The 22462-nt window shown below is 48.8% G+C and overlaps 4 protein-coding genes across 7 annotated transcripts; 2 read left to right on the forward strand and 2 right to left on the reverse strand.

Moving 5' to 3' along the window:
- The first annotated feature begins 2 nt into the window (after window positions 1-2).
- On the forward strand, window positions 3-2875 carry LOC136186776 (putative glycerophosphocholine phosphodiesterase GPCPD1 homolog 2). Of its 2 annotated transcripts, none has more exons than XM_065974244.1 (14): window positions 3-183; window positions 234-290; window positions 346-471; window positions 524-677; window positions 734-924; window positions 980-1057; window positions 1106-1177; window positions 1223-1244; window positions 1292-1329; window positions 1387-1452; window positions 1505-1635; window positions 1690-1828; window positions 1872-2032; window positions 2080-2875. In XM_065974244.1, the coding sequence occupies exons 1-14, from the start codon at window positions 67-69 to the stop codon at window positions 2111-2113; spliced, it is 1386 nt and encodes a 461-aa protein (XP_065830316.1). In that variant the 5' UTR covers window positions 3-66; the 3' UTR covers window positions 2114-2875. The 2 variants fall into 2 exon arrangements, with proteins under 2 accessions (XP_065830316.1, XP_065830317.1); XM_065974245.1 differs by having other exon boundaries at window positions 1106-1171.
- On the reverse strand, window positions 2839-12882 carry LOC136186766 (collagen alpha-1(V) chain-like). Of its 3 annotated transcripts, XM_065974229.1 has the most exons (68): window positions 12712-12882; window positions 12173-12655; window positions 12025-12110; window positions 11864-11962; window positions 11762-11815; window positions 11656-11709; window positions 11500-11607; window positions 11395-11448; window positions 11296-11349; window positions 11194-11238; window positions 11085-11138; window positions 10964-11008; window positions 10694-10747; window positions 10597-10641; window positions 10495-10548; window positions 10397-10441; window positions 10288-10341; window positions 10187-10231; window positions 10074-10127; window positions 9975-10028; window positions 9875-9928; window positions 9770-9823; window positions 9661-9714; window positions 9512-9556; window positions 9405-9458; window positions 9306-9350; window positions 9192-9245; window positions 9088-9141; window positions 8977-9030; window positions 8818-8925; window positions 8720-8764; window positions 8618-8662; window positions 8515-8568; window positions 8410-8463; window positions 8297-8350; window positions 8187-8240; window positions 8067-8120; window positions 7952-8005; window positions 7845-7898; window positions 7742-7795; window positions 7577-7684; window positions 7471-7524; window positions 7366-7419; window positions 7207-7314; window positions 7096-7149; window positions 6991-7044; window positions 6831-6938; window positions 6670-6777; window positions 6566-6619; window positions 6462-6515; window positions 6364-6417; window positions 6260-6313; window positions 6156-6209; window positions 6052-6105; window positions 5973-5990; window positions 5896-5913; window positions 5814-5831; window positions 5740-5757; window positions 5652-5687; window positions 5559-5600; window positions 5374-5494; window positions 5214-5320; window positions 5115-5159; window positions 4840-5055; window positions 4663-4781; window positions 4224-4288; window positions 4091-4176; window positions 2839-3409 (listed from the first exon to the last, which is right to left on the reverse strand). In XM_065974229.1, exons 1-67 carry the CDS (start codon window positions 12797-12799, stop codon window positions 4097-4099), a joined length of 4602 nt encoding a protein of 1533 aa, XP_065830301.1. In that variant the 5' UTR covers window positions 12800-12882; the 3' UTR covers window positions 2839-3409; window positions 4091-4096. The 3 variants fall into 3 exon arrangements, with proteins under 3 accessions (XP_065830301.1, XP_065830303.1, XP_065830304.1); XM_065974231.1 differs by lacking the exon at window positions 2839-3409 and having other exon boundaries at window positions 3888-4176; window positions 12025-12111; window positions 12180-12655; XM_065974232.1 differs by lacking the exons at window positions 2839-3409; window positions 11085-11138; window positions 11194-11238; ... (7 more) ...; window positions 12173-12655; window positions 12712-12882 and having other exon boundaries at window positions 3890-4176; window positions 10296-10341; window positions 10964-10997.
- LOC136185909 (cathepsin Z-like) lies at window positions 3001-3867 on the forward strand. The gene is made up of 6 exons (XM_065973121.1): window positions 3001-3072; window positions 3118-3238; window positions 3456-3494; window positions 3542-3596; window positions 3650-3730; window positions 3789-3867. The coding sequence occupies exons 1-6, from the start codon at window positions 3001-3003 to the stop codon at window positions 3865-3867; spliced, it is 447 nt and encodes a 148-aa protein (XP_065829193.1).
- Window positions 12883-12991: 109 nt separating the features above from the next.
- Window positions 12992-22373, reverse strand: LOC136186762 (collagen alpha-1(II) chain-like). Its single transcript, XM_065974226.1, has 67 exons — window positions 22212-22373; window positions 22068-22141; window positions 21214-21704; window positions 20981-21139; window positions 20870-20932; window positions 20770-20817; window positions 20672-20710; window positions 20565-20618; window positions 20448-20516; window positions 20330-20392; window positions 20224-20277; window positions 20103-20156; window positions 19994-20047; window positions 19882-19935; window positions 19772-19825; window positions 19668-19721; window positions 19567-19611; window positions 19461-19514; window positions 19361-19405; window positions 19252-19305; window positions 19153-19197; window positions 19031-19084; window positions 18932-18976; window positions 18777-18875; window positions 18662-18715; window positions 18551-18604; window positions 18389-18496; window positions 18278-18331; window positions 18174-18218; window positions 18025-18123; window positions 17925-17978; window positions 17811-17864; window positions 17698-17751; window positions 17589-17642; window positions 17479-17532; window positions 17382-17426; window positions 17229-17327; window positions 17063-17170; window positions 16963-17016; window positions 16824-16877; window positions 16708-16761; window positions 16599-16652; window positions 16496-16549; window positions 16385-16438; window positions 16274-16327; window positions 16167-16220; window positions 16062-16115; window positions 15947-16000; window positions 15833-15886; window positions 15679-15786; window positions 15573-15626; window positions 15455-15508; window positions 15345-15398; window positions 15238-15291; window positions 15131-15184; window positions 15021-15074; window positions 14857-14964; window positions 14745-14798; window positions 14639-14692; window positions 14569-14586; window positions 14482-14499; window positions 14390-14425; window positions 14041-14332; window positions 13873-13982; window positions 13746-13820; window positions 13473-13688; window positions 12992-13418 (listed from the first exon to the last, which is right to left on the reverse strand). Exons 1-67 carry the CDS (start codon window positions 22217-22219, stop codon window positions 13281-13283), a joined length of 4914 nt encoding a protein of 1637 aa, XP_065830298.1. The 5' UTR covers window positions 22220-22373; the 3' UTR covers window positions 12992-13280.
- Window positions 22374-22462: the final 89 nt, after the last annotated feature.

Raw genomic sequence — 22462 nt, forward strand, 5'->3', positions numbered from 1 at the left:
AGTCGACGACGACTGGTTCACGCTCTCGCCAGGGAAGCGTGGTCACACTCTCGGTCGAGGCCGAGAATGGTCTTGCTGCCCGGCGAAACAGAAGTGCGAATTCGCGTTCACGACGCCTTCGAATATCCTGTTTGCCTTTGGGAAACGACCGGCTATGAAGATCGCGTTCGAATTCGACTAACGGCAAGTCTAACTAAACCAAAAATTGGCGTCTGCAACTGGCACGGTAACAGACGGAGAGCAAGAATCGTCTCCTCGATCCAGAGACTTCGAAATATCGTTGCCTGAAGGTTCGCAAACCGGTTTAGTCGTGTTTTGTCACTGGTATCGTGGACGAGATCGCAGGTTTACGAGGTCGACGGTTCTCTTACAACCATCTCTCAGCTTCAGGATTCGGGCCTGGCTTACGACGGGCCTTGGCGAATGCTCTGCTTCGTTTTTCGTTCGCAATCGAGTCTACTTCCGCTCATGGTAATTTTGTAATTCTTCTCGGCCACGTGTCGAAGAAACACGTCCTGTTTAGCTTTACCGAATTTCGGTTTACTTGAAAACAGACGATAAGGACGTATATGAAATTGGAGAGACGTGGATTAGTCCATCGCAGATGTCTGGCAGTCAAGGTATACTAAAGCTTCTTCTCCTCTCAGAAAAATCCAGACCCGTTGGCTTCATTGTGGGTATGACGTCAGAGATTAATCTTCACATTGCGCGTGTATTTGCGAGTTTTTGATAGTTGACTATTTAATTGTCAAATCGTTTGAAAGTGATAAAAGTCCTCCTGCTACAAATTGGTGGCAATCACTCAATAGTAGTGCCCCTTCTTTGCATATTGGTCATCGGGGCGTTGGAATGTCTTTGAATCGAAGTTGTGGCGCTAGTTGTGCAGAGAACACCCTGCCGTCATTGGAATTAGCGGGAAAATCTGTTAGTGACATTTGCATAATTCTATATTTGAATCTAATTCTTTTGCTGTTGGTAGGGAGCTGATTTTGTGGAGTTTGACGTTTCTCTGTCGAAAGACAAAGAATTGGTGTTATTTCACGACTGTCACGTGCAGGTCTGCAACATCCGTTGTAGCACATATTAATCCACATGGTGTGCGCAGATAAAACAAGGACGTCTAACAGTAACGCAAGACCTGAAAAATATGACCGCCTCCGAACTAAAACTAGTACAGGTATTGAATATTTTTTGATTTGACTTATTAACAGTTTCTTATCAGATGACAAAGTCTACCAATACAGGTAAGTCTTGTCGTATAGATGCCTAGCTACATCTCTGTGAAATGTAGAATTGGAGGACAGCAAGTATTTTCCAACGCTGACTGAAGTAGTTTAGGGGCCAGCCCAACTACTGTTGTTCTTTAGAGAATCTTTCCTTTTCTAGACTTTAGAGAAAATTGAGAAAGATGTTGGTTTCCTCATTGAAGCCAAGTTTCCTGAACCAGAGGAGGTGAGACAATACAACTTCAGTGGGCCACTGAAGTTGCATTGCCAATTTACAGGATGTTCCACTTCCTGCTACGTATTATTTTGATCGAAACGAATATGCCGAAATCCTGCTAAAAGCGCTGTTCCAGTCGGCAAGATCACGACGGATTATTCTTACAAGTTTCGATGCCGATTTTTGCACAATGTGAGACATCGATGGAGCGTTGGTGCGTGCGTGCACGCCTTGTCCCTTGTGCAGGCTGAAGCTGAAACAGTCTGTTTATCCCGTGCTCTTCACAACTTGTCTGGACGATTCGTCTTGCCAACGTTGTTCATTTGACCTGAGATCGAAAACGCTTAACTTCAGTGTCGCCTTTGCAGAAGCGGAAAATTTTCTGGTTAGATCAATTACTGTCTCTATCTTTCTAACGGATTTTTTAGGGAATTAGTGCGTTGCAAAAAACCTTCTTGAATAACCCTAGTCTAATTAAAGTTCCTCAAAGCAGAGGCAAACTGCTCTTTGTATGGTCAGACAGGGAGACGACTAGAGACGAAGTGCAGCTATTTGAAGAGAAAGGCGTAAACGGCATCATTTACGACAGGTAATAATTCAATGATTGATTATTTTACTTACATGATGTGTGTGTAGAATTGACGTCATTCGGGGTGCCTCTGCACACTAAAAAGCGCAATAGTAGGCTTACTTGAATTATTTTTCGAGTGAAAAATGAGTTTATGTACCCCGGACTTTTCCGCCGATCGGGCGTCTTGGCGAAGTTGAATCTCGATCGATGCAATGACGAAAACGAGTGTACGCAGAAGGTTCGCAATAGTTCAGCTTGTAGCGAAATCCGTGGGCTTTCTATCGGTACCGAGCACGTCATCATGATCATCACCCCTGTACCTGATCGACAAGTCGCTCGCGCTGGCAATTTCTGGCTCCTAGATTTTACCTCTAGAAGATTGTGTCGAAAAACGGAAAAGACGAAGACAACGCATTGCCACTCTCTAGAGCTCTTATTCAAGGAAGGTAAGGGACGGATTTTATGGTATAAAAGCGAGTTCTGTAGATGGACATACCGACGAGGCAGATGAAGAGCTTTCCGATGTCCTCATTCACCTCCGGGCCCCGAGGTGACTAAATAAAACCGGCCCAACTCGAGCCAGAGAGGTTAAACGCGGCGCAAACGCAGGGGATTCAATCCCCTACTCCAGTGGCATGAGTGCATGATAAACTGCCACCCCACTTGGGCAAGACGCGGTGGGTTACAATAGCGGTCCACCTGTGCCTTGGTATATAAAGTCACCCCCGGGACAGATGGGTTACTGTCTCCCCGAAAGAGGGCCTGGGTGAAGGGCCCTTCACCTGAAGACCCCGGGAGGACGCTCATTTTTTTGTTTTTGCAACTTCCGGTTTACTTCCGTGTTTATTAAAAATAAAACGAACGTAGCGAGAAATGCTCAGGTCCTATGCCGAAAAACCACGCGAATTCTACTTGCAACCAGCTACTGCAAAACTAACTACCCTTCCGTTTTCACTTTCTGCACATAGCGTGCACTAACGCGATATATGGCTTTAGTGAAGTTGTTCGTCGTCGCGGCCTTGTTTGCTGCCGCCTTTGCTTTGTACAAGCCGGCGAAGGCAAGATCCGAGTGCTTCTAAGTCGCGATCGTCATCTTTCGATAGATACCGGCAAAGGAGCACGTTGTCACGCCAAGACCGCACGACTACATTCCAGCGAGCTCGATTCCCGACGACTTCGACTGGAAACTGGTAAACGGAACCGTCTACGTGACTCGCGTGGGAAGTCAGCTTCAGCCTCACCCGTGTGGCTCGTGTTGGTACGCGAAAACGACGCCGCTTCGTCACCTTCTTACTTTTGCTGTAGGGCGCATGCGACTGCCGGGGCTTTGTCGGATAGAATTAAAATCGCTACAAAAGCGCTCGACCCGGATATCAATATCTCGCCACAAGGAATCTAAAATAGAAAATTTTGGCTATCGTCTTTTACGGTTTTTTTGCAGTGTTGCTTGATTGTGGGGATATGGGCTCGTGCGAAGGAGGTGCAGCTAAATGTGAATGCCTTACTGTATGGATATTTTTCCTATAGGTGATCACGTAAAAGCGTACGAGTATATTCATCAGAACGGAATCACTGACGAAACGTCTGAGCCTTTAAATTTGAACTACAAGGATTTATTTCTCTTTTTTTGCATAGCTGTACTCCATCTATGGGCGTTAGTCAACTCAACTGGGGCGAAGTAGACTGTAAACAGAGAATGTGCAGAACATGTGACTTGTGAGACTAGCCATCAGTTTCAATAATAACAAAATTGTGCCATTTTTTGCTGTTATAGCAAGACAGGAAATTGCTACTTCATAAACGGGACGGTCTATTCTATATCCGAATATGGTATACACAGAGGGGACGCGTAGTAGTAGTGTAGTCAGATTGGTAAGTAAACTGCTTTAGGTACGGTACTTGGTGAAGAGCAAATGATAGCAGAAATATATGCAAGAGGGTTTGTGATATCTTAAGATGCTGAAGTATAAGGCGAGTGTCTGTCTACATTTAGGCCTATTGCTTGTCTGGTTTATGCGCATGGAGAATCATTCCTGCACTACAAGGAGGGAATTATTATTGGTACGATTATCTTACCTGGCGTTATTGACTCTTTATGCCTGCTTTATCATACCAGACAATACTCCGTACAATATGACGACCCACGTTGTTGCAATCACTGGCTGGGGAGTCGATTCAGTATAAACCTCGTGACATGGAGTTGAAATACCTGAATCGCGTTGGTTAGAAAACCGGGATGAAGTACTGGTCCGGGAGAAATTCATTTGGAACGAGCTGGGGAGAGAAAGGATGGTTCAAATTGCAGCGAGGTAAGACTACGGTATAGACGAAATTCCAACGTCTAAACTATTTCATCTATTAGGAACAAATTCTCTGGATATTGAAAAGTCAACGTGCAGTTGGGCGGTCCCTATTGTGTAGCCTCCCCTCGATCTTTTGTGGGGGAAAGGGTTCTGTGACAACTACTCAAAACTTCTGTTTCATTATAGAACTAGTTGGTTGAATTATGAACAATGTCAAATGTAGGTGAATTTCTGTACGCGACAAGGATTGCTACTACTACTACTACTACTGCTACGAGGTACTTAGCATAGAGAATACAATGCTGCTGTCAAAGAAAACAGACTAATCCTATGTCAATTTCGAACCTGTCCGAAGACCGCTCTGTGTGTCGCGTATCAAAATCTACTAGTGGTAGCTGATCCGGTTTGTGCGTGTCAATAGAAAAAATTGTTTCTTGTCGCGTTTCGTCATTTCTTGCCTCATTCTAACAAACAGCTCGTAGGTTACAAGAAAAATCTCTGCTGGGCAAAGGGGGCTCTCACCTGACAATCATCTTTGTAGACTGATGGGCGAAAAGGCAAGTCGTATCCAAATTGATCTCCGTTCCAGCCTTCAAAGCGCCAGGCTTTGGTGTAAGTTCTCGTGGCGTTGTCGTACCAGACGGGAGTGTTCCAGCAGCGCACGCGCACCTCTTGTCGCGCTCGCGTGCTCAAGAGACGCAAGAAAGCGAGTTGAACTTGATCGACAGAGTAGTCCAACTGCAAAGCGGCGTTACACCGATCGATTGCCTGTCTAAAAAACGTCCAGTCGTACATACCTCGTCCGCAAAACTGCCCGACTTCTCCTCTTCCGTCACAACCAACTTCAAGTAAACAAAACATGCAATTTTTCCTCTCCCATTTGATGCCCTTCTTGCCTTGGTCGTTTTCGATTCTAAACACGTCTCGCCTCCCGCCGTGAAATTGCAGAAAACTCGAATGAAGTCCCCTCCGCAGCCTAGATTCGGATCGATATAGTAGTAGCCTAAACCCGCCACAGTTCCTCGTATTCTCGCAGTAGAAAAAATATCAACGAACCGTCTGGCGGGTCGCTGCTACATTGCCGAATATCGCGACAACTTCTTCCCGGGTTGGCTTCCGTTCCGAGCGGCTCCTCCACATACGGAAATGATCCAAACGTCGAACTGTACTTCTTTGACTAGAAGCGAACACACCACAGCACTGAAGCACAAAGGCGAGTGAATGAACAGACAAACGGGCACCTGTTGACGAAGCAGAGCAGAATCGGGAACAAATCCAGATCTCTGAAGGGGAAAAAAAATTAGCAGCGTTTTGTTACCAAAGCGTGTGCTTACTGAAGATCCGGGAGGACCCGGAAGGCCAGGAGGACCCTACAAAACGATGATCTCGGAAAGACGTATCAGTTTCAAACGTCCATCTTACTGGAACTCCTCTGGGTCCCTAAACAAAACAAAATACCCGTGTCACTTTCGAATCTTTCACTGTCCGTCTCTTACCGGTCGACCAAGTGGACCCTGAGATATGCGAGAAAAAAACGAGAGAAAATTATATATGTTATACGGTATTGTCTTTACGTACTTGGGGTCCTGATTCGCCCTGACAAAAATAATAATAATGATATTTCGACAGATTACGTAGGTAGATAAAATACTTACTTTTAGTCCTCTTGGCCCCTTTGCAGTGTAAAATGCGACACGTCAAATTCGGCACTCTCATGAAATAAAGACGGCTTACCAGTAATCCAGGGTGCCCGTTATCACCTGGAATTCCACTGGGACCTTGATAACCCTACAGATCAAATCAAACAAAACGAAGGCACGTGCGATTCGCGGTCTCACTATTTCTCCTTTGTCACCGGTCAGACCCTCTGGCCCACGAGGACCCTCAAATCCCTAATCGCAAAGAAAGTAAGTATTCCACGAAATGATTCGAAATAGCCCACTTTATATCCCCTCGGTCCTCTAAAAGCAGCGTCTCCTAAAGGTCCTGGTCGACCCTAAATAGCGTTTATAGTACGAGTTGCCAGAATACAAAGGTTGTTTCTACCCGATCGCCTTTTTCTCCTCGTGGACCCGGCGGTCCGAGTTCACCACGTTCGCCCTAGGAAAAGCTCGCTATATGCCTCGTACGATGCTATTTCTTACGTGACGGCCTGGTATGCCATCTTTTCCGGGATTTCCGTCAGCTCCTTTGGGCCCCTAAGACAACTTCCAGTAAAAATGACTTCTTTCGCATTCTTTTTGCTCACTGGAAGTCCTTTGGGTCCACGCAATCCTGGAGGTCCGATTCCTCCTTTCATGCCCTAAAACGCTCTAAGTATGCAAACTGGTCAGTAGCATGCAATAATATTACCCTAGGACCACTAGGTCCACGGAGGCCAGTTGGACCATGAGGCCCTCGTTCACCCTTTCTTCCGTCAGGACCGGGAGGACCAGTGGGTCCCGGTGGCCCAACGATTCCCTACGTACTCGATTTTTACGCGTTAGTCGCAATGTACCGATGACGATACTCACTGGTTCTCCGAGCATTCCTTTTGGACCAGTGTCTCCCGTGGGTCCACGAATTCCCGTTGGGCCGGGCGGACCGGGACTGCCAGGCTCGCCGGGCGGGCCATCTTTCCCCTTCCGAGAACGTTAACTTACTTGCGATTATAAAGAGGCTAATTTTCCTTACCGGTGATCCAATAGGACCGGTATTCCCACGATCTCCACGCGGTCCTTTGGCCCCCTAAGATATCAAAAAAATTGGTATACGAATATATGACGACGCACAACTGACAGGATCTCCTGGAGGACCGGGTGGTCCTCGAGTTGCACCCTTGCCAGGAAGTCCCTGCGTAGAAATCGACATTTATTGCTTATTCTACTTTCCTCTTTAACGAAAATTGACCTTTGGTCCTCGTTCTCCTGATGGACCCATCGTTCCCTTCAGACCTTGAAGTCCTGGTATACCTTTCGCGCCGACAAAACCCTTCGGTCCAGTGCTGCCTTTGATTCCCTAGATAATTCACAGCTCCATCGATTTGTGCAGCGCACTGAAGTTGCGTACTTTCTCTCCAAGAGGTCCTGGATCGCCCGTTCGACCATCGCTACCCTTGAATCCCTGAAAAGAAAATAATATTCTCTACACCTACGCAAGACAGCTAATGCATACTGGCGGTCCCGGTAATCCATCGTCTCCCTGATCGCCGCCGGGGCCTACGTTGCCCTTGAACGCAACGCGCTAAAATCCAGTCTACCCTTTCATCTAATTCACTCACTTTACGACCTTGGAGTCCCGTCTTTCCAGGAGCGCCTTTGTAGCCCGTTTCGCCGCGCAGGCCGGGAAAGCCGGGTGGACCCTGCTCGCCTGTCGCTCCCTTCGCTCCCTACCAATCAGAGAACGATTTATTCACGTTCGAAATGCAGGTCGGAATCAACTTTACTTCTTCGCCCTTCTTTCCCGGTTTTCCGGGAGTGCCTCTGTCGCCAGTGGCTCCCTATAGGATTGCGTTAGAAAGGCAAATGTTTTGCGCGTTTACTTCTTACAGCTGCACCCTGTTTTCCTTTCTGACCTTTCGTTCCAATCGGTCCGGGAGCTCCCTAATCAAAAAAACATTGAAAAATCAAAAGATCAAAAATCTGAATTAACCGACAATGATTCCTTTCATTCCTCTCGATCCTGGTAGTCCACGATCTCCCTGCGGTCCCTAGTTTTCGACAGCTCAATTCAGAAAAGCAAAGACGAAACTCTCCGTTTTTCTTCCTTGCCTTGGGTCCTATAACGCCGTCCGTTCCTGGTGCACCCCGTACTCCAAGCGGACCCTGCATTAACACAAACGTGCTGCAATTTACAAATGCCACACGCGGACTAAGGATAAACTGCTTTACTGGATTTCCTCTATCACCAGGTGGTCCTTGAGGCCCAGGAAAACCTTTGTCACCCTAGAAGGACGCAAAAATGAACGAAGACTACTTCCCAACACTTTGCAATAACCCACCACAGGCCCTCTAGGTCCCTCTGGCCCATATAGCCCAGAATTTCCGGGAGGACCCTGTAACGGTAATTAATTATCAAATGCTGAAACGCGAGAGTGGCACAAGAGCATCTTACCGGTACTCCCATTGGACCCACTTCTCCCATTGGGCCACGATTTCCAGGCTCTCCCTATAAAAAGATAATTTGGCGCTGTCAGCGCCATTCGTGTGGATTTCTTACCGCAATTCCTTTTATTCCTAGGAAGCCTTTTGGCCCTTCGTCGCCAATGACTCCCTTTATAAAATCATCGAGAGCGCGAAAAAGAAACAGACGTTAATCTGACTTTTAAGCCGGCTTTTCCCTTGGGACCCTGCAGTCCTCGCAGTCCCTGAAAAAAATTGAAAATTTTATCACATAAACTCGTCAACCCAAGCAACACGCTTACGGGATCGCCATTCATACCGTCAAAACCCTGTTCGCCTGGCGCGCCCTAACGAAATCCCCCATAGCACAGAAGACAGCCTATTCTGTTTATTGCCTCACTATTCTGCCCTTTGGGCCAGGATCGCCAGCATGACCTTTTTCACCCGGAGGTCCGTCAGGACCAGGCTCGCCAACTAATCCTCTAGGGCCAGTTGGACCGTGTGAACCCTACGAGACGATTATAGAAAAGCGACGAGGTTTTTCTTCTGCTCTGTTTACCTGCAATCCTCTTGCTCCTTTTCGACCAGGCCTGCCCATCTTTCCCACGACGCCCTAAAAATACTGCAGTTCAATTAGGCAATACTATGACCGTTTCAATCATAGTCGTACCTTCACTCCCGGTTCTCCATCTTCACCCGGAGCTCCGACGTCGCCTGAATCTCCCTAGACAAATAGGATAAAGCGCGCGTACGGTCGAAGTGCAAAGAACGCACTCGTTCGCCTTTGAAGCCCCTCGGTCCTCTCGGACCAACGAGACCCTTTTCTCCCTAGAAATCAAAAGCCCAATTTGGAAAAATTTCTGAAATAAAAACCATCGTATTTCTCACGATGGGGCCATGTTTTCCTGAAAGACCAGGTAGACCACTGGGTCCCTTTAGAAATATCACGCAAAAAATGAAAACAATCAAATTTAAATAACACTTTACCTCACCACCCATTCTTCCCACTGCCCCTTTGGGCCCAGGCGGACCAATATTTCCCTAATCAAAAGTCACACTGTACACCTCTAAAACCAATTCTCTTTATGACAGACCTCCAATCCGGGTGGTCCCGGCTGACCAGGTATTCCTGGAAGACCCTGTAACAAATACAGCGTCAAACCCATCGACTCGCCTCCCAATAAACTGAACGAATGTTCCCCTCCCTTCCTCCTTCGATATGTACAGAAGACCACTCACTTGCCTTCTCTCCTTTCAGCCCAGACAGCCCATCTTCACCTTGGTCTCCTCGACGACCCTAAAGCCACGAAAAAAAATTGACATGAGTGAGTATCAGAACGACAAGCACTCACACGTTCACCCATATCTCCTTTGTGGCCTCGCGGTCCAAGCTTTCCTAACGGACCCTAAAGAAATAATAAAAAAAGGGTCACATGCTGTCCGTTTAGAGAACTCACCACGAGACCGGGAATGCCCAGTTTTCCTGGAGGACCTGGATCGCCCATTTCTCCCTATAGAAATTGCACTGATTGCAGTCGTCACTGACGACTTGCTTACTTCTAGACCGTCTTCGCCCGGAGGTCCAATATCACCCACATCCCCGGTGTCTCCCTAGAAAGATTCGTTTTTGATGATTTTCTTAATAAGTCTTTATACTTGATCGCCGAGGTCTCCAATTTCTCCCATTTCACCCATCTGGCCATATCCGCCCTAATCACACCCGTACGTGCAAACGCCAATTTAATAATAATAAAAATCTTTTGCTCTACCTCGCTGCCTTGGAATCCCAGAGGACCGCGTTCTCCGACAGCGCCCTGAAAACGAGCATAACAAATAGAAGAATTCGAATTCGTTTCGCGTAAAAGATCACCTTCAAACCTTTTTCTCCGAAAGGCCCAGGCAAACCGTCATAGCCCGGATCGCCCTGAAAGCGCAAAAAATTATTAAAAACTTAGGCAAGAGTAGCATTGTGGTCTAACAGGTTGTCCGTGTTCTCCCGGATCTCCGGGTTGTCCCTTGGGTCCCTGAACGAAAGAAAATCAATTTCAAAAAAACAGGTCTCAAAGAAAACACTAACTGGAGCTCCTGGTCGTCCGGGAACACCATCCACCCCAGGTTGACCTGGGAAGCCCTATGCGAAAAAATCAACTTTTTGTCTAAAAGTCCTGATTTTTTATGCCTTTGGTCCTTTGGCTCCTTTCGTTCCACGGTGACCGTCGCCTCCCTGAAACGAACGTCCGATGGTTTTAGATCTGCGAAAGAAATGATTTTCCTACTTCGACTCCTTTGTCGCCACGCCGTCCTTTGATTCCGGGCGGACCTCGGGGACCCTGCAAAATCAATAACAAATGAAACCACGAAAACGAAGCTGTCAAAGGCGGCGCCTAATTAATTAATTTAGCGAAGACAAAAGTCTGTCATAGAGTACAAAGAATCTATTAGCAAGAAAAATGTATTAGCCGAACCGCAAACGGAGACGTTATTGGGCTCGGTTATGCTAAGACTCCTAATTCCCCCCACCCCTTATGGAAGAACTATTTACGTACGAGTGGGCCGAACTTTCCTTCAGGTCCCGCTTTTCCTTGCCTGCCCTATGCGAGAACACAAAAGCAACGACGAGAGGAGAATCGGTGAAAACGCGAGAAAAACGTTACGTCACTATAATACCGGTGATCCAGTCGCTCCCGTCATTCCCGTCTCTCCCTTTTCGCCGTCAGCACCCTGGGGGAAACCAAGGGGGGATTACATAAGTGCAATATTGTTGATTAGTTCTCACAGTTGGTCCAACTAATCCGCGTCGACCGGGCAGCCCCGGCGTGCCCTTTGGGGAGGAAAAATTCCCAAATCACGTGTGCTAATAATAATAGATAATGCTTGCCTTCCGTCCGGGTGGTCCAGGAGGACCTGGTTGCCCAATTTCGCCTGATTCACCCTAAACGTAAAATTAAATATTATTCATAGAACGTATTGAACTTACCGGTGGTCCTGAGCGTCCGTGCAACCCCGCCTTGCCAGGACTTCCCTGTCGACCCTAAAAACGACATTTCTTCTTTGTCTTCTCTCTCCTCTCGCGTTCCCTTACAGTTTTTCCGGGTGGCCCGGGCATGCCTTTTGGTCCTTCAGGGCCACGCTCCCCGTCCTCTCCGTCGTCTCCAGGAGGGCCAGTGGGACCAATTGGGCCCGGTAATCCCTGAACGACGCCAATCAATATGTTTTCATTTGCATCGTTTATTCGTACTCGAATCCCTTTAGGACCCATCTCTCCATCGGCTCCAGGAACGCCGGAGATACCCTTTAGAATAGAATCTTATTTCATAGGTGAAAAAAGACTTTTGTCTTCTCGCCTTTTCTCCTCTTCGTCCAGGTGGACCAGGAGGCCCACGATCGCCCTTTTCTCCCTGAAAAGAAAAATAATTACGAATCTAATTCTTGAGTGACATCCATACTTTGACATATGTAAACGTCTCCTCTTCGTTTCCCGTGCCCACATCGCTGCCACCTCCTCCATGTCCTCCCCCACTGGCGCTTTGCTGATAAAAAAGAACCTAAACGATTAAAACGTTTATATAAAAAAAACGTAAATCGAGAAGACGCCTTTCGCCCGAACCTCGGCGCACGCAGTATCCGTGTAGCCGCAGTGAAAGAGAGCTTCGAGCGCGTCGTGAAAGACGAAAAGCGCCTGACACAGTTCTCCCTGTTGAAACCAAAAGATTTGAGTGTTGCTAGATCGCCTAATCGTCGATATTTATCTCCTTCCTTCACCGATTGTCCGGACGACGTCGAACCGACGACGAGTCGGGCCCCCTCGCGTAAATTCGGTCGGATTCCGCGCGGACTATCGGTCGCGTAGCGCGTGCTCGTTTGCGAGACGAACGCGTCGGAGTCCGAGCAGCCGCCCGAGTGCAATTTGATTCGTCCTGCTTCGAAGCCGATGCCGATTTCGAATTGGGCTTCGAGGTGAACGTCGTCGAAGACGATTCGTTTCGTTTCGTCGTAGCGAATCGCTAGATGCGAATCGCTGAGCTCGAGCGCGAACAATCGGCTCCCGTCCGGAGTGACGACGGCGAGAAATTGGCCGGGAGACGTCAATTGACCTTTGAGAACGATCGAGTAGTCTCGCGGAAAGCGCGGCTTCGAGAAAACGCGCTGAGCGTTGACGACTTGCACTGTTTCGTTTGATATCAGCAGTGTGGGGTCGTGAACAAGTCGTTCCGAGCGCAATAAGTCGACGAATACGGCTGCAGGAGAGTCAATTCGAACGCTGCTAGATCTGTGTGTATCGTCGCCAACAGACCTCGGCTCGAGACTGCGTTTGCATTGTCGATGACAATAGCGAACGCTGCCATCGCAACGACGACCGACCTCCACGTGACGCTCTCCATTTTGCCTTCTAAGACGCTATCCCGAACGCTGACTGGCAATCATACTGGCGAAATGAATGGCTCGCACAGCGGCCCCGTTCGACCGTATGACAGGCCAGTAATTCGATTTGGAGGAGCGGCTTTGTTGCCCTAATCACGCGCACGCGTCCAATAGGAAACGTGGCGCGAAAAAAACAAAAGGATCCATATATCTACAATAAATTACTAGAAACGTTTGATTTCGGCACGATAAACTGGTAGAGTGTGTGTACAGTATACAAAGTTCGTGCAGAACGAACGATACACGACACATTGACGGACGTCACGGACAATAAAAAAAGAGACGCAACTGAAATGATGAGAAAATGCCCGTGTACATAAGCAAAAGAGAAGACAAAGACGGAAATCTATCACTACATATCGTTACTTAAGGTCCAGATACCTATGTTTCAAACAAGCGCGAAAAAAAGAGACTCGTCTAAAAGATACTTCGCTTTTTTTTCTACGAGAAGCACACGTCTCCCAATTTAAATCCGAAGCGCTGGTCCTCGTTGCCGAAGTCGGTCACTGCAACATCTACAAGTGGTAGTTTTTCGGTATCCGTCGAACTGACGCGGAAAACGGTGCTTCCCGTTCCCGACTAGTAGGACATGCTATCAATGAGCTCATGTACACAAGTAAATTGCCCAATTACCGCGCAATCGTCCTTCTCTATTTCGGGTTGATTGGGGCTGTCGCGAGTGAACTCCTCGCCGTTGGCTCCGCTCAGACGTAGGGCCTTTTTGTGATTTCCATCCGCGCCGTCGTACCAGGCAACTGAATTTTTGCAGTGATAAACGAACGATTGATGTGCGTTGGTGCTAAGCATTCTCAAGAAGGAAAGCTGCGATCGATTGACGCTGTACGAGAACTACAAAACATTCGCGTTCAAAAAAACGATGTCATCACATAATTTATGAAGACGAACCTGGAAGCCAGACGGAAGCTTGCTAAACCACCAAGGACCTTCGTGCCCACCTCGACTCCACGTCTTTGGATCCACCTGTACACGAGGCGCGTACACAACGTGCATGCAAACCACGAGTCCGGCTTACGTCCGTAATCGTCGGACTGAAGCACGTTTCGCTGCCGTTTCCGGAGAAGTTGCAGAATACTTCGAACGCGTCGTACGATGAACCCTGATTAGGATCGATCCAGTACATGCCTACAGAAGTCGAATACATATCGCACGCGCGATTCAGAACCGGCGGTTCGACTCGCACCGTCTTCAGGCAATCCGTTGCACGAGCTTGACGAGCTGCAGCGGCACAAGGCCAGATCGCGACAGCTGCGTGCAGGGTTGTCGCGCGTGCCGCGTGGACGGTTAGGCTGTTCGACCTCCTGTGGCGAAAAGGGAAGCGCTCGACGACGACGACTGCTGCTCGATTCGGAGCCCTCCGAAGCGGAGCTCGAGTCGCCCTGATTTCGTTTGGAGTTGTCGTGATGACTCTGAGCTTGGAATTCGGGCGGCAGCGGAACGATCTGTCCTGGAGGTCCAGGCGGTCCGGGCGGTCCCTAAAACGTCAACCATGAAGACACGTGAGAGGAGAAAAAGAAGTTTTTTTCCCCTACAGGATCTCCCGGAGGACCAGGCAAACCATCGTCACCCTAATAAATGACAAGAAATGATCTAATGAATCGAAGATAATTTAAATAATACTTACAGGCAATCCTGCTTCTCCCTGATTGAGTGAAAGAAAACAAATGTTAATTAAAATGCAAATAGAGTTTATCTCTTAGACGTGCCCTACCTCTAATCCCGACGGTCCCTACAAAACAATTTTTCATTACTCAAATCATAAGTTTCGCCTTTGTTTTTACCTCCGGTCCTGCTATCCCGTCAACGCCGTTGCTCCCGTCCACACCGATTGTACCCTAAAACGTGTCAAGCGTAAAGCAATTCAATTATTCGCGTCACAAAACCCACCTTGTCTCCCACCGGACCCTTTTGACCCTGGTATCCCCCTTCTCCTGTATTGCCCTAAAAAACGTCCGCAGCGTTAGAGCAACGCTCAAAACCGACCAAAAAAAAGTCGAACCATTTCTCCTTTTTCTCCATGAGGACCGTCTGGACCCTTCGAACCAGTAAATCCCGGGTCTCCGTCGAAGCCTTGCAAGCCGGCATTTCCCGAAGATCCAGATGAACCCTACAAACCCCAATTTTTAAAAGTACACGAATCGAATAAACAAAATAAGTACGTACAGATTGCCCTGGAGTTCCCGCTTGTCCATCCGTTCCAGGATCACCATCAGGACCCTACGAAACGCAAACTTCTGTAGAAAAAACGTCTTTTCTCCGTCTCATTTACGTACCCTTCCACCGGGTGCTCCATCCGCTCCCTTGGGACCCTGATCACCTTGCAAACCCTAAAATTTTCCTTCCACACGCGGCACTCACGCAACGATGCCTCAGACTGTACCTGAGGACCTCCGGGACCGATAGGGCCTGAATTGCCTGGCACTCCTTTCGGACCCTGGAACAAAGAAGTCGTTTTCGTACGCAATAAGAGTCAAAGCAAGCGCTTACGGTTTTTCCTTCTGCACCGACTGGTCCGGCAGCTCCTTCAAAGCCAAATGGTCCCTAGAAAAAGAGCGTGACGTGAACAGGCATGAAGTTTTTTTTTTAAGAATTCGTGCCTTGGAGCCATCATCTCCACGCATTCCCCGAAGTCCTTGCGTTCCTTTTTGTCCCTGGGTGAAGACAAAAGAAATCGTGCCAATCTCTATAGAATTTCTCCTCTTAGAGAGAACGTACAGGCGTTCCTCGTTCGCCGTCATCGCCAGGTTGGCCTTTCAAGCCATCATTTCCCTAGCAACCGATAGAAATTTGTAAATTGGTTAAAATGGAGTTATCTTCTTACAGGAGGACCAAACTGACCGCCATTTCCAACAGCGCCCGGCAAACCAATAGCTCCCGATGATCCTCGCATTCCGGGAAGCCCAGACGATCCTCGTGCCCCGGGAACGCCCTGCGAAAAGTTTGACGTACGCGCGCGGAGAATTATGCGGCCATACCGGATGGCCTTGGAGACCTCGGGGACCCTGATCACCGGATGTGCCTGGCTTGCCCTAAAAACCCGATACAAATCCATTGAGATTCGTCTTTGAATGTCAATTGGGTTTTCTAACCGAGTCTCCGGGCAGTCCTTGCGATCCTCTTGGCCCTTGATCACCGACTTCGCCCTATAAGGAGAAGGAGAACGTACGTAATGAAGACACGTGGAAAATAAAATCCGATGCTGACTCTTTTGCCATTTGGGCCGTCAGGTCCTGTAGGGCCAGGAGCGCCGGCACCACCCTAGAAGAAGTGTAAAGCGCTCGAAAAAAGCCATGGAAAAAAATCCCTGACCTGTTCTCCTTGTTGACCCTTGTACCCTTTATCTCCGCGGTCGCCTTGAGGACCCTTCAGGAAAAAAGGAATTGGTATGTGAGCTATCTATTGCAAACGCGCCGCACTCTCTGTCCTTTCACTCCCGATGGTCCCTGCATGCCCATATCTCCTTTGGATCCCTGAAATTAGAAAGCGACTCTATAGTGCCGATAAAGACTTATTTCTCATAAACGTACAATCGATCCCGGTGCACCAGGTAATCCCTGTGGACCAGCGTCTCCATTTATTCCCTAAGCAAAGTGCAGTCTCACAAACTACATAATTTTTTTTGAAGTCGCGAATCCTACAGCATTTCCCGGTATGCCGCCTGATCCGGATTGACCAGCAGTTCCGGCAGCACCCTATATTATAAGTAGAAAGCCGCACAAAATATTTAACTAATCTTATAACCTGTGGACCAACTTCACCCGGAGCACCGGGTTCGCCCGGTTCGCCTGACTCACCCTGTTCAGAAAATCGTTTTAGAGCCAATACACGTAAATGTGTGAAATGAACTAACCGGATTTCCCGGTTCGCCTTGCGATCCGCGTTCTCCCGGATTACCATCGTCTCCCTAGAAAAAGAAGAGAAAGGTGAGCAAACGTCAATTCGTTGTGTTGCTTTCACTGGACAAACCTTGGGTCCTGGAGGCCCATACGATCCGGAATCTCCCCTTCTTCCTTGGTGACCCTTTGGAGGAGAGAGGGGGGGGGGGGGGGGGGGGGGAAGCAAGTAGCGATTTTTTTCATTTTTTTCGCGTGCTCCTCTGTCTTACTCTGAGTCCTATCGCTCCATCTTCGCCGGCCTCGCCTCCGTCTCCAGCGTCACCCTAAACGCCCGTAGAATTCAACTGTGAGACATCGCTATCAACTCACCGAATCTCCTTTCGGCCCAGTAATCCCAATGGGACCATCAGGTCCATTCGCTCCTGGTAGTCCAACAGTACCAGGTGCACCTGGAGGCCCTTGTTCTCCTTGAGCACCCTTGAAGGAATAACACAAGTATTAGCGTGACTACGTCGAATTAGGCAAGTGCTCTCACCACTTGACCGTTCCGTCCTATGTCTCCCAAAGGACCTTTAGGGCCTTGATCACCAAGAGGTCCAGGAGGACCCGGTGGACCCGGATAGCCTTGTTCACCCTAGTAAAAACGTTTCACGCGGAAAAATTCAAGTCGTACCTACGGCAACCTTACCGGAGTTCCCGTGGCACCGTCTTTACCCGACGGACCTCGCTCCCCCTAGTCAACCAATAAGAAAAAGCGAGTCATTGTCCTCCTCAAGTTTGCATACCCGAGCACCAGGACGGCCTGGTTCTCCAGAAGCACCTCTTCCACCGGCTGCACCCTAAAATCCACCAACGTATTTTCAATTTTCTCTTTAGAGTTCGACTATTATCATACTGGTCTGCCAGCAGGGCCTTGGTCACCGGGCAAACCCGTTTCACCGGGCAAACCCTGATAAAGAATCACGTAAAACGTTTATAGAATTAGAGCACTGCTGCCGACTTACCCGTGAGCCTCTTTCTCCAGTTGAGCCAGACGTTCCAGGCTGTCCAGGTATACCCTGTGAAAAGATGACCCAGGAAATGCGAATGGAAACGGTTTAGAAAGAATTTTTCGTACCGCTTCACCAAGAGAGCCTTCCTGTCCCGGCAAACCATCGCGTCCAGGTTCGCCCTGAAAAAAAAAAGATTCCGTCATCTAATGCAAGTGCAGTTTTTTTAGCGCGCTACTCACCCCTTCTCCTTTGGGACCTGAAAATCCAATCTGTCCTTGGTCACCAGGCACTCCCTAGCAACACGTCAGCATCAGCAAGCAAAAATAAAAATTGATTTACTCTCAGTCCAGCAAGACCAGTTTCGCCGTCGGCACCAGGTTGACCCTTTCGTCCTTGTCGACCAATGGCTCCTTGAGCCCCTCGAACTCCAGGAGATCCCTAGAGAGAGCGCTAAAACAAAGCCGCGCAAATTTATCGCGCCGTCGTACGCGTCGTCCTCTGCTTCCATCGTCTCCGTCAAGACCGGAATGTCCCTAAGAAATTAAAATATCAAAAAACGCTCGTTCCATTTTTCTAGGAGTCGTTTTCTTGCCTTCAGCCCTTTCTCTCCTGTACGCCCTGGTCTTCCGTCGTAACCTTTTACTCCCTTTTTAACAAGCAAGGAGTCAAAACATTTTCTTTTCCTTCTTTTGCGGATCTTTACCTTGTGGCCACGATTTCCAGAAAGACCAGGCAATCCCTGACCACCAGACGCACCTTGCGGGCCTTTGGGACCCTGTTCACCGGGGATTCCAGGTTTTCCAATAGGACCCTTGAAAGAAAAAGAGTCCCACTCGCAAGCTCTACATCTTTTTCACCAGCGTACCTTTGGACCAGGAGTGCCATCTTTTCCGTTTGGTCCGGCTATACCCCGATCACCCTAAGACAAGCAATAAAACGTAAGACAGCCGCCAAAGAGATCGATGTGCAGACGAACCAACATCCCTGGCTTTCCCTTATCGCCTTTTTGGCCATCCAAACCGACGACTCCCTGCGCGGTAAGAAAAAACGACTTTGTCGTCTGGTTCAATTAGAATTATCGTCGTACGTACCTTAATGCCTTTGACACCCTTATAGCCAATGGGACCCAATTCGCCGCGTTCTCCTCGCGGCCCCTCTTTTCCTTTTGCGCCCAATAAACCAGGAATGCCCTTGCAACGACGAAAAGAATTAATCATAATACTAAGTGCGTGCGGTTCGTACGTACAGCTTCGCCGGGAATGCCGCCTCCGCCTTCCGTGCCGGGCGTACCCTTGACAAACGAGATTTACTACAACTTGCTCAAAATGAAAATGTCTTGAAAAACCGTTGAGCCCGCCGAGCCGTCGTGTCCCGGTTCACCATCCAACCCGTCTTCACCCTACGCGCGCGCAAGAGAGAAAGAGAGCTTCAAAATAACAGAAAAAGTGGTGCAAAAAAAAGGATTACCGTCTCTCCAGCGGAACCAGCCACTCCTGGAGCTCCTGGAGCACCCTACACAAAGCGCTCCATTGCAACACGCATTCCGGACACGCAAAACAAGTCTACCTGTTGACCGGTTGGACCCACAAGACCTGGAGGTCCTGGTTGTCCGATTTGACCCTGAACGTAGAAACGTCAACGTGCGTGTTTGCGTTTTACTTAGAAATTACTGCACCTGTAGTCCGACTTGTCCTGATTTTCCCGGTGGTCCAGGCGTACCCTTTGTAATAAGACTAGGTCAGAAAAAAAAGTCACATAATCAAAAGCAAAATTACCGGATTTCCCAGTCTTCCTTGTTCGCCTTGAGGCCCAATGTCACCAACTGCACCCTAAATAGATACGTTATTCCATTATCCAACAAAAAAGACCTATAGGACGTACTATATCTCCCTGGCGTCCATTGGTTCCGGCTTTGCCGGGTTCTCCCTAACGAAGCAACAAAAGATTCGACAGAGAAACTTAAGACCTGTCATCACGCTGACCGACTCGCCACGTGCTCCATCTGATCCGGACTGGCCCTTTTGTCCCGGAGGACCCTGCACAAATCAATCTATAGAGAAATGAGCAAAATTCAGAATCGCTCTACCGCTGCCCCTGGCGCGCCTCGTGGTCCGGTTTGCCCCGGATCACCTACAGAACCCTAGAGACAATAGAAATGACAAACATAAATATAAATTTCACTACACATGCACAGACCGGTTTTCCTTTTGGGCCAACATCTCCTTGGTGACCAATAGGGCCACTCGGTCCCTAACAACAAAAACAATAGATTAAAAAAAGCAATCAATATAATCCTTTAGTAACTCACCGGTTTTCCGTCTTGTCCTGGAGGGCCTGTCGCTCCAACAGGACCTGCTATTCCCTACGTGCATATGAAAATAATAATTATTATTTTTAATCAACCCGCGAGAACTGACCCTGTCGCCTCGAGCGCCCCGTGGGCCTCTTGCTCCCCCTCTTCCCGGCGTACCCTAGAAATAAATAAATAACAGTGATGCTAAAAAGGAGTGAGGAGAAGAAAGTGAAACAAAAACTGACCGGCTCTCCCGATTCGCCTCGTGGTCCAACAAAACCAGGCATGCCTGGATCGCCCTAGAAATGCACTTGAGGTCTCGCGCTAAAGTTCATTAAAAAACTCATATACTGATTGAGCCAGTCCTTGAACTGGACCCTTCTGAGCAGCTTCAGACACAAATGACCAATCAAGCTATAATCAGAAATAGTAAGAAGAAATGAGACAATGGTTCTATTTCATATCTTGCCTTCATTGTGTCTCCCGGTGGACCCATTTCACCAGGAGACCCGGGTCGGCCATCTTCGCCTATCATCCCCTAGAAAAAGTTCACTAACAGGAATTTTTTTCTCGATTTATAGCTAACCTTTCTGCCAGGGAGACCGGGACTTCCTGGACGCCCATCTTGACCATCGGCGCCCTAATAATATTTTTAAAAATTTTTTGACTAATTGTTATTGGCATATTTCGTACAGGATGTCCGGGACGTCCATCTGGGCCTCGAGCTCCAGTCTGTAAAAAGAACTCTAGTAGTAGCAAACTTGGTGAACCCATTTTTTTTGAATTCTTACGTAGCCCTGAGCTGATTCACCAGTTTCACCCTTTTGACCCTTTTCTCCCTAAAGCACACTTTTTTCCCCCATGATCGCACACGCATGCTGTTCGCCGAACCTGCGTGATTGGAATCAAGGGCTCCTGAATGACGCCAAACACCTCAGCGTCGTCGATGGGAGGCTGGAAAAATATTTAGTCACGTGACGTATCGCGCTTTTCTCTACGTACCGGTCCCGGTGGACCGCCCGGCGTTTCTTCGTCGAATTCGCCTTGATCTGGCAAAGGTCGAATAGGCGGCTCCTGTCGACGCAATCGACGTCGCGGCGTCGAGGACGAAATGACCGGCGCATCCGGGTCGTTGGAAAAGACGAGGTCTTGAAGGAGACCCTGAAAAGAAAGAAATTCTCGCACGCGCACGAACGATGAGAATTGGGAGAGGGCGGGGAGGGTGGGCCCCTTGCCTTGTAATTGTCGTTGGCGCCCAACGAACGGCCGATCATGATCGAACCGGTCGTGTCGATCGATTCGTCGGCGCGCGAGAGATCGAGCGTCGTTGCGAGCTCGCCGTCGACGTAGAGAGAGACGGTCTTGTCTTTGACGACGAAGGCGAAGCGCACCCATTCGCCGGAAACGAGATTGACGCCGAGAAACGACCGCTCGAGTCCGTTGTAGACGAATAGCGGGTTTCGGCCGATTTCGACGCGAAGCAACGGCTCGGACGACGACGAATAGACGACGAGAAGGGTGGCGCGCGCGTTCTTTTGCGGCTTCGCCGTCACGACGATGGAAAAGTCGCGCGGAAAGCCGTCGGGAAACACGGCGCTCGTTCCGATTGACAAATCGGCGTCGTCCGGCGCGATTTTGTACGCGATCTGATCGCTGTAGGGAAACGATTCATCGGCGATCGTGATTCCATCCGTTCCCACTGCGCTGAGCAGATCGACGCGCCATTCTAGAGAAAAATTAGACCGTATATATCGACCCCGCCCCCGAGCTGCTCTTCTGGTTCGCCAAGACGCGCAACTTTTCGTCTTGCATCGACCAGACAGCGCTTTGTGCCTGTAGCCTGCTTTAGGTCGTCTGCGCAAACAGACCACTAAGTCATTAGTCGACTATTGTTTCGCACATTATAACGTCGAACAAAGCGCTACTGAGTCTCTTTTTTGCGTTCGAAGATGCGTTCGTCTAGCTAAGGGCGTCGCTCGTGTGCATAAAGTCGATGTTAGTAGAGCTTTAGAAGGCGTCGGTTTTCTCTCGCGATCATATAATCGAATCTCGTCCAAAACAATGCCCCCTCGCGTTCCGTTCGTCTCACCTTTGGCATTCGTTTTGCACAGAAGCAGCGCAAAGACTACGACCAGAAAGGTGGGTACACGACCCAGGAGCGATCTACGAGTGGAGAAAGGAGGGGTCGTCACCAGGTCGACGATGGCACGCGCGTCTTTTTCTCCCCCTTTACCTGTCCATCGTCGCTCCACGAGCCGTCTTACTGAGAGGAAAGCACGTCTGTACCCTCTCGTTGCTCACTAGTCAGTCGAAGCGGGAATCCACCGCTCGGGCCAATGCGGAGCTTCGCACGGACACAATCCTCGGCCTGAGGGCGAAGGATCGATTTCAAAGGCGGAAACGCTTGCTGACAGCACGCTATTCTCCCACCTCCTTGCAGCGTATTGTCTCACTAATTAGTTTGACAGGCGTGATTATCTTGTG

This window comes from Oscarella lobularis, chromosome 4 (assembly GCF_947507565.1).
Source record: "Oscarella lobularis chromosome 4, ooOscLobu1.1, whole genome shotgun sequence".
NCBI classification, from domain to species: Eukaryota; Metazoa; Porifera; class Homoscleromorpha; order Homosclerophorida; family Oscarellidae; genus Oscarella; species Oscarella lobularis.

Excerpts from the sequence above, each read along its gene's own strand:
- LOC136186776 (XM_065974244.1), top strand. The coding sequence starts at position 67 with ATGGTCTTGCTGCCCGGCGAAACAGAAGTGCGAATTCGCGTTCACGAC. Across the intron at positions 1,178-1,222 it reads CCGAACTAAAACTAGTACAG|ATGACAAAGTCTACCAATAC; the intron begins GTATTGAATATT and ends GTTTCTTATCAG. Across the intron at positions 1,330-1,386 it reads ATTTTCCAACGCTGACTGAA|ACTTTAGAGAAAATTGAGAA; the intron begins GTAGTTTAGGGG and ends TTCCTTTTCTAG.
- LOC136185909 (XM_065973121.1), top strand. The coding sequence starts at position 3,001 with ATGGCTTTAGTGAAGTTGTTCGTCGTCGCGGCCTTGTTTGCTGCCGCC. Across the intron at positions 3,597-3,649 it reads AACGGAATCACTGACGAAAC|CTGTACTCCATCTATGGGCG; the intron begins GTCTGAGCCTTT and ends TTTTTTGCATAG. Across the intron at positions 3,731-3,788 it reads ATGTGCAGAACATGTGACTT|CAAGACAGGAAATTGCTACT; the intron begins GTGAGACTAGCC and ends TTGCTGTTATAG.
- LOC136186766 (XM_065974229.1), bottom strand. The coding sequence starts at position 12,799 with ATGGAGAGCGTCACGTGGAGGTCGGTCGTCGTTGCGATGGCAGCGTTC. Across the intron at positions 11,009-11,084 it reads CGGGAGCGACTGGATCACCG|GGCAGGCAAGGAAAAGCGGG; the intron begins GTATTATAGTGA and ends GTTCTCGCATAG. Across the intron at positions 4,289-4,662 it reads ACAGAGCGGTCTTCGGACAG|CTCGTTCCAAATGAATTTCT; the intron begins GTTCGAAATTGA and ends TTCTCTCCCCAG.
- LOC136186762 (XM_065974226.1), bottom strand. Across the intron at positions 18,124-18,173 it reads ATGGAAGCAGAGGACGACGC|GGATCTCCTGGAGTTCGAGG; the intron begins GTACGACGGCGC and ends CGCTCTCTCTAG. Across the intron at positions 15,292-15,344 it reads TCGGTGCAGAAGGAAAAACC|GGTCCGAAAGGAGTGCCAGG; the intron begins GTAAGCGCTTGC and ends TCTTTGTTCCAG.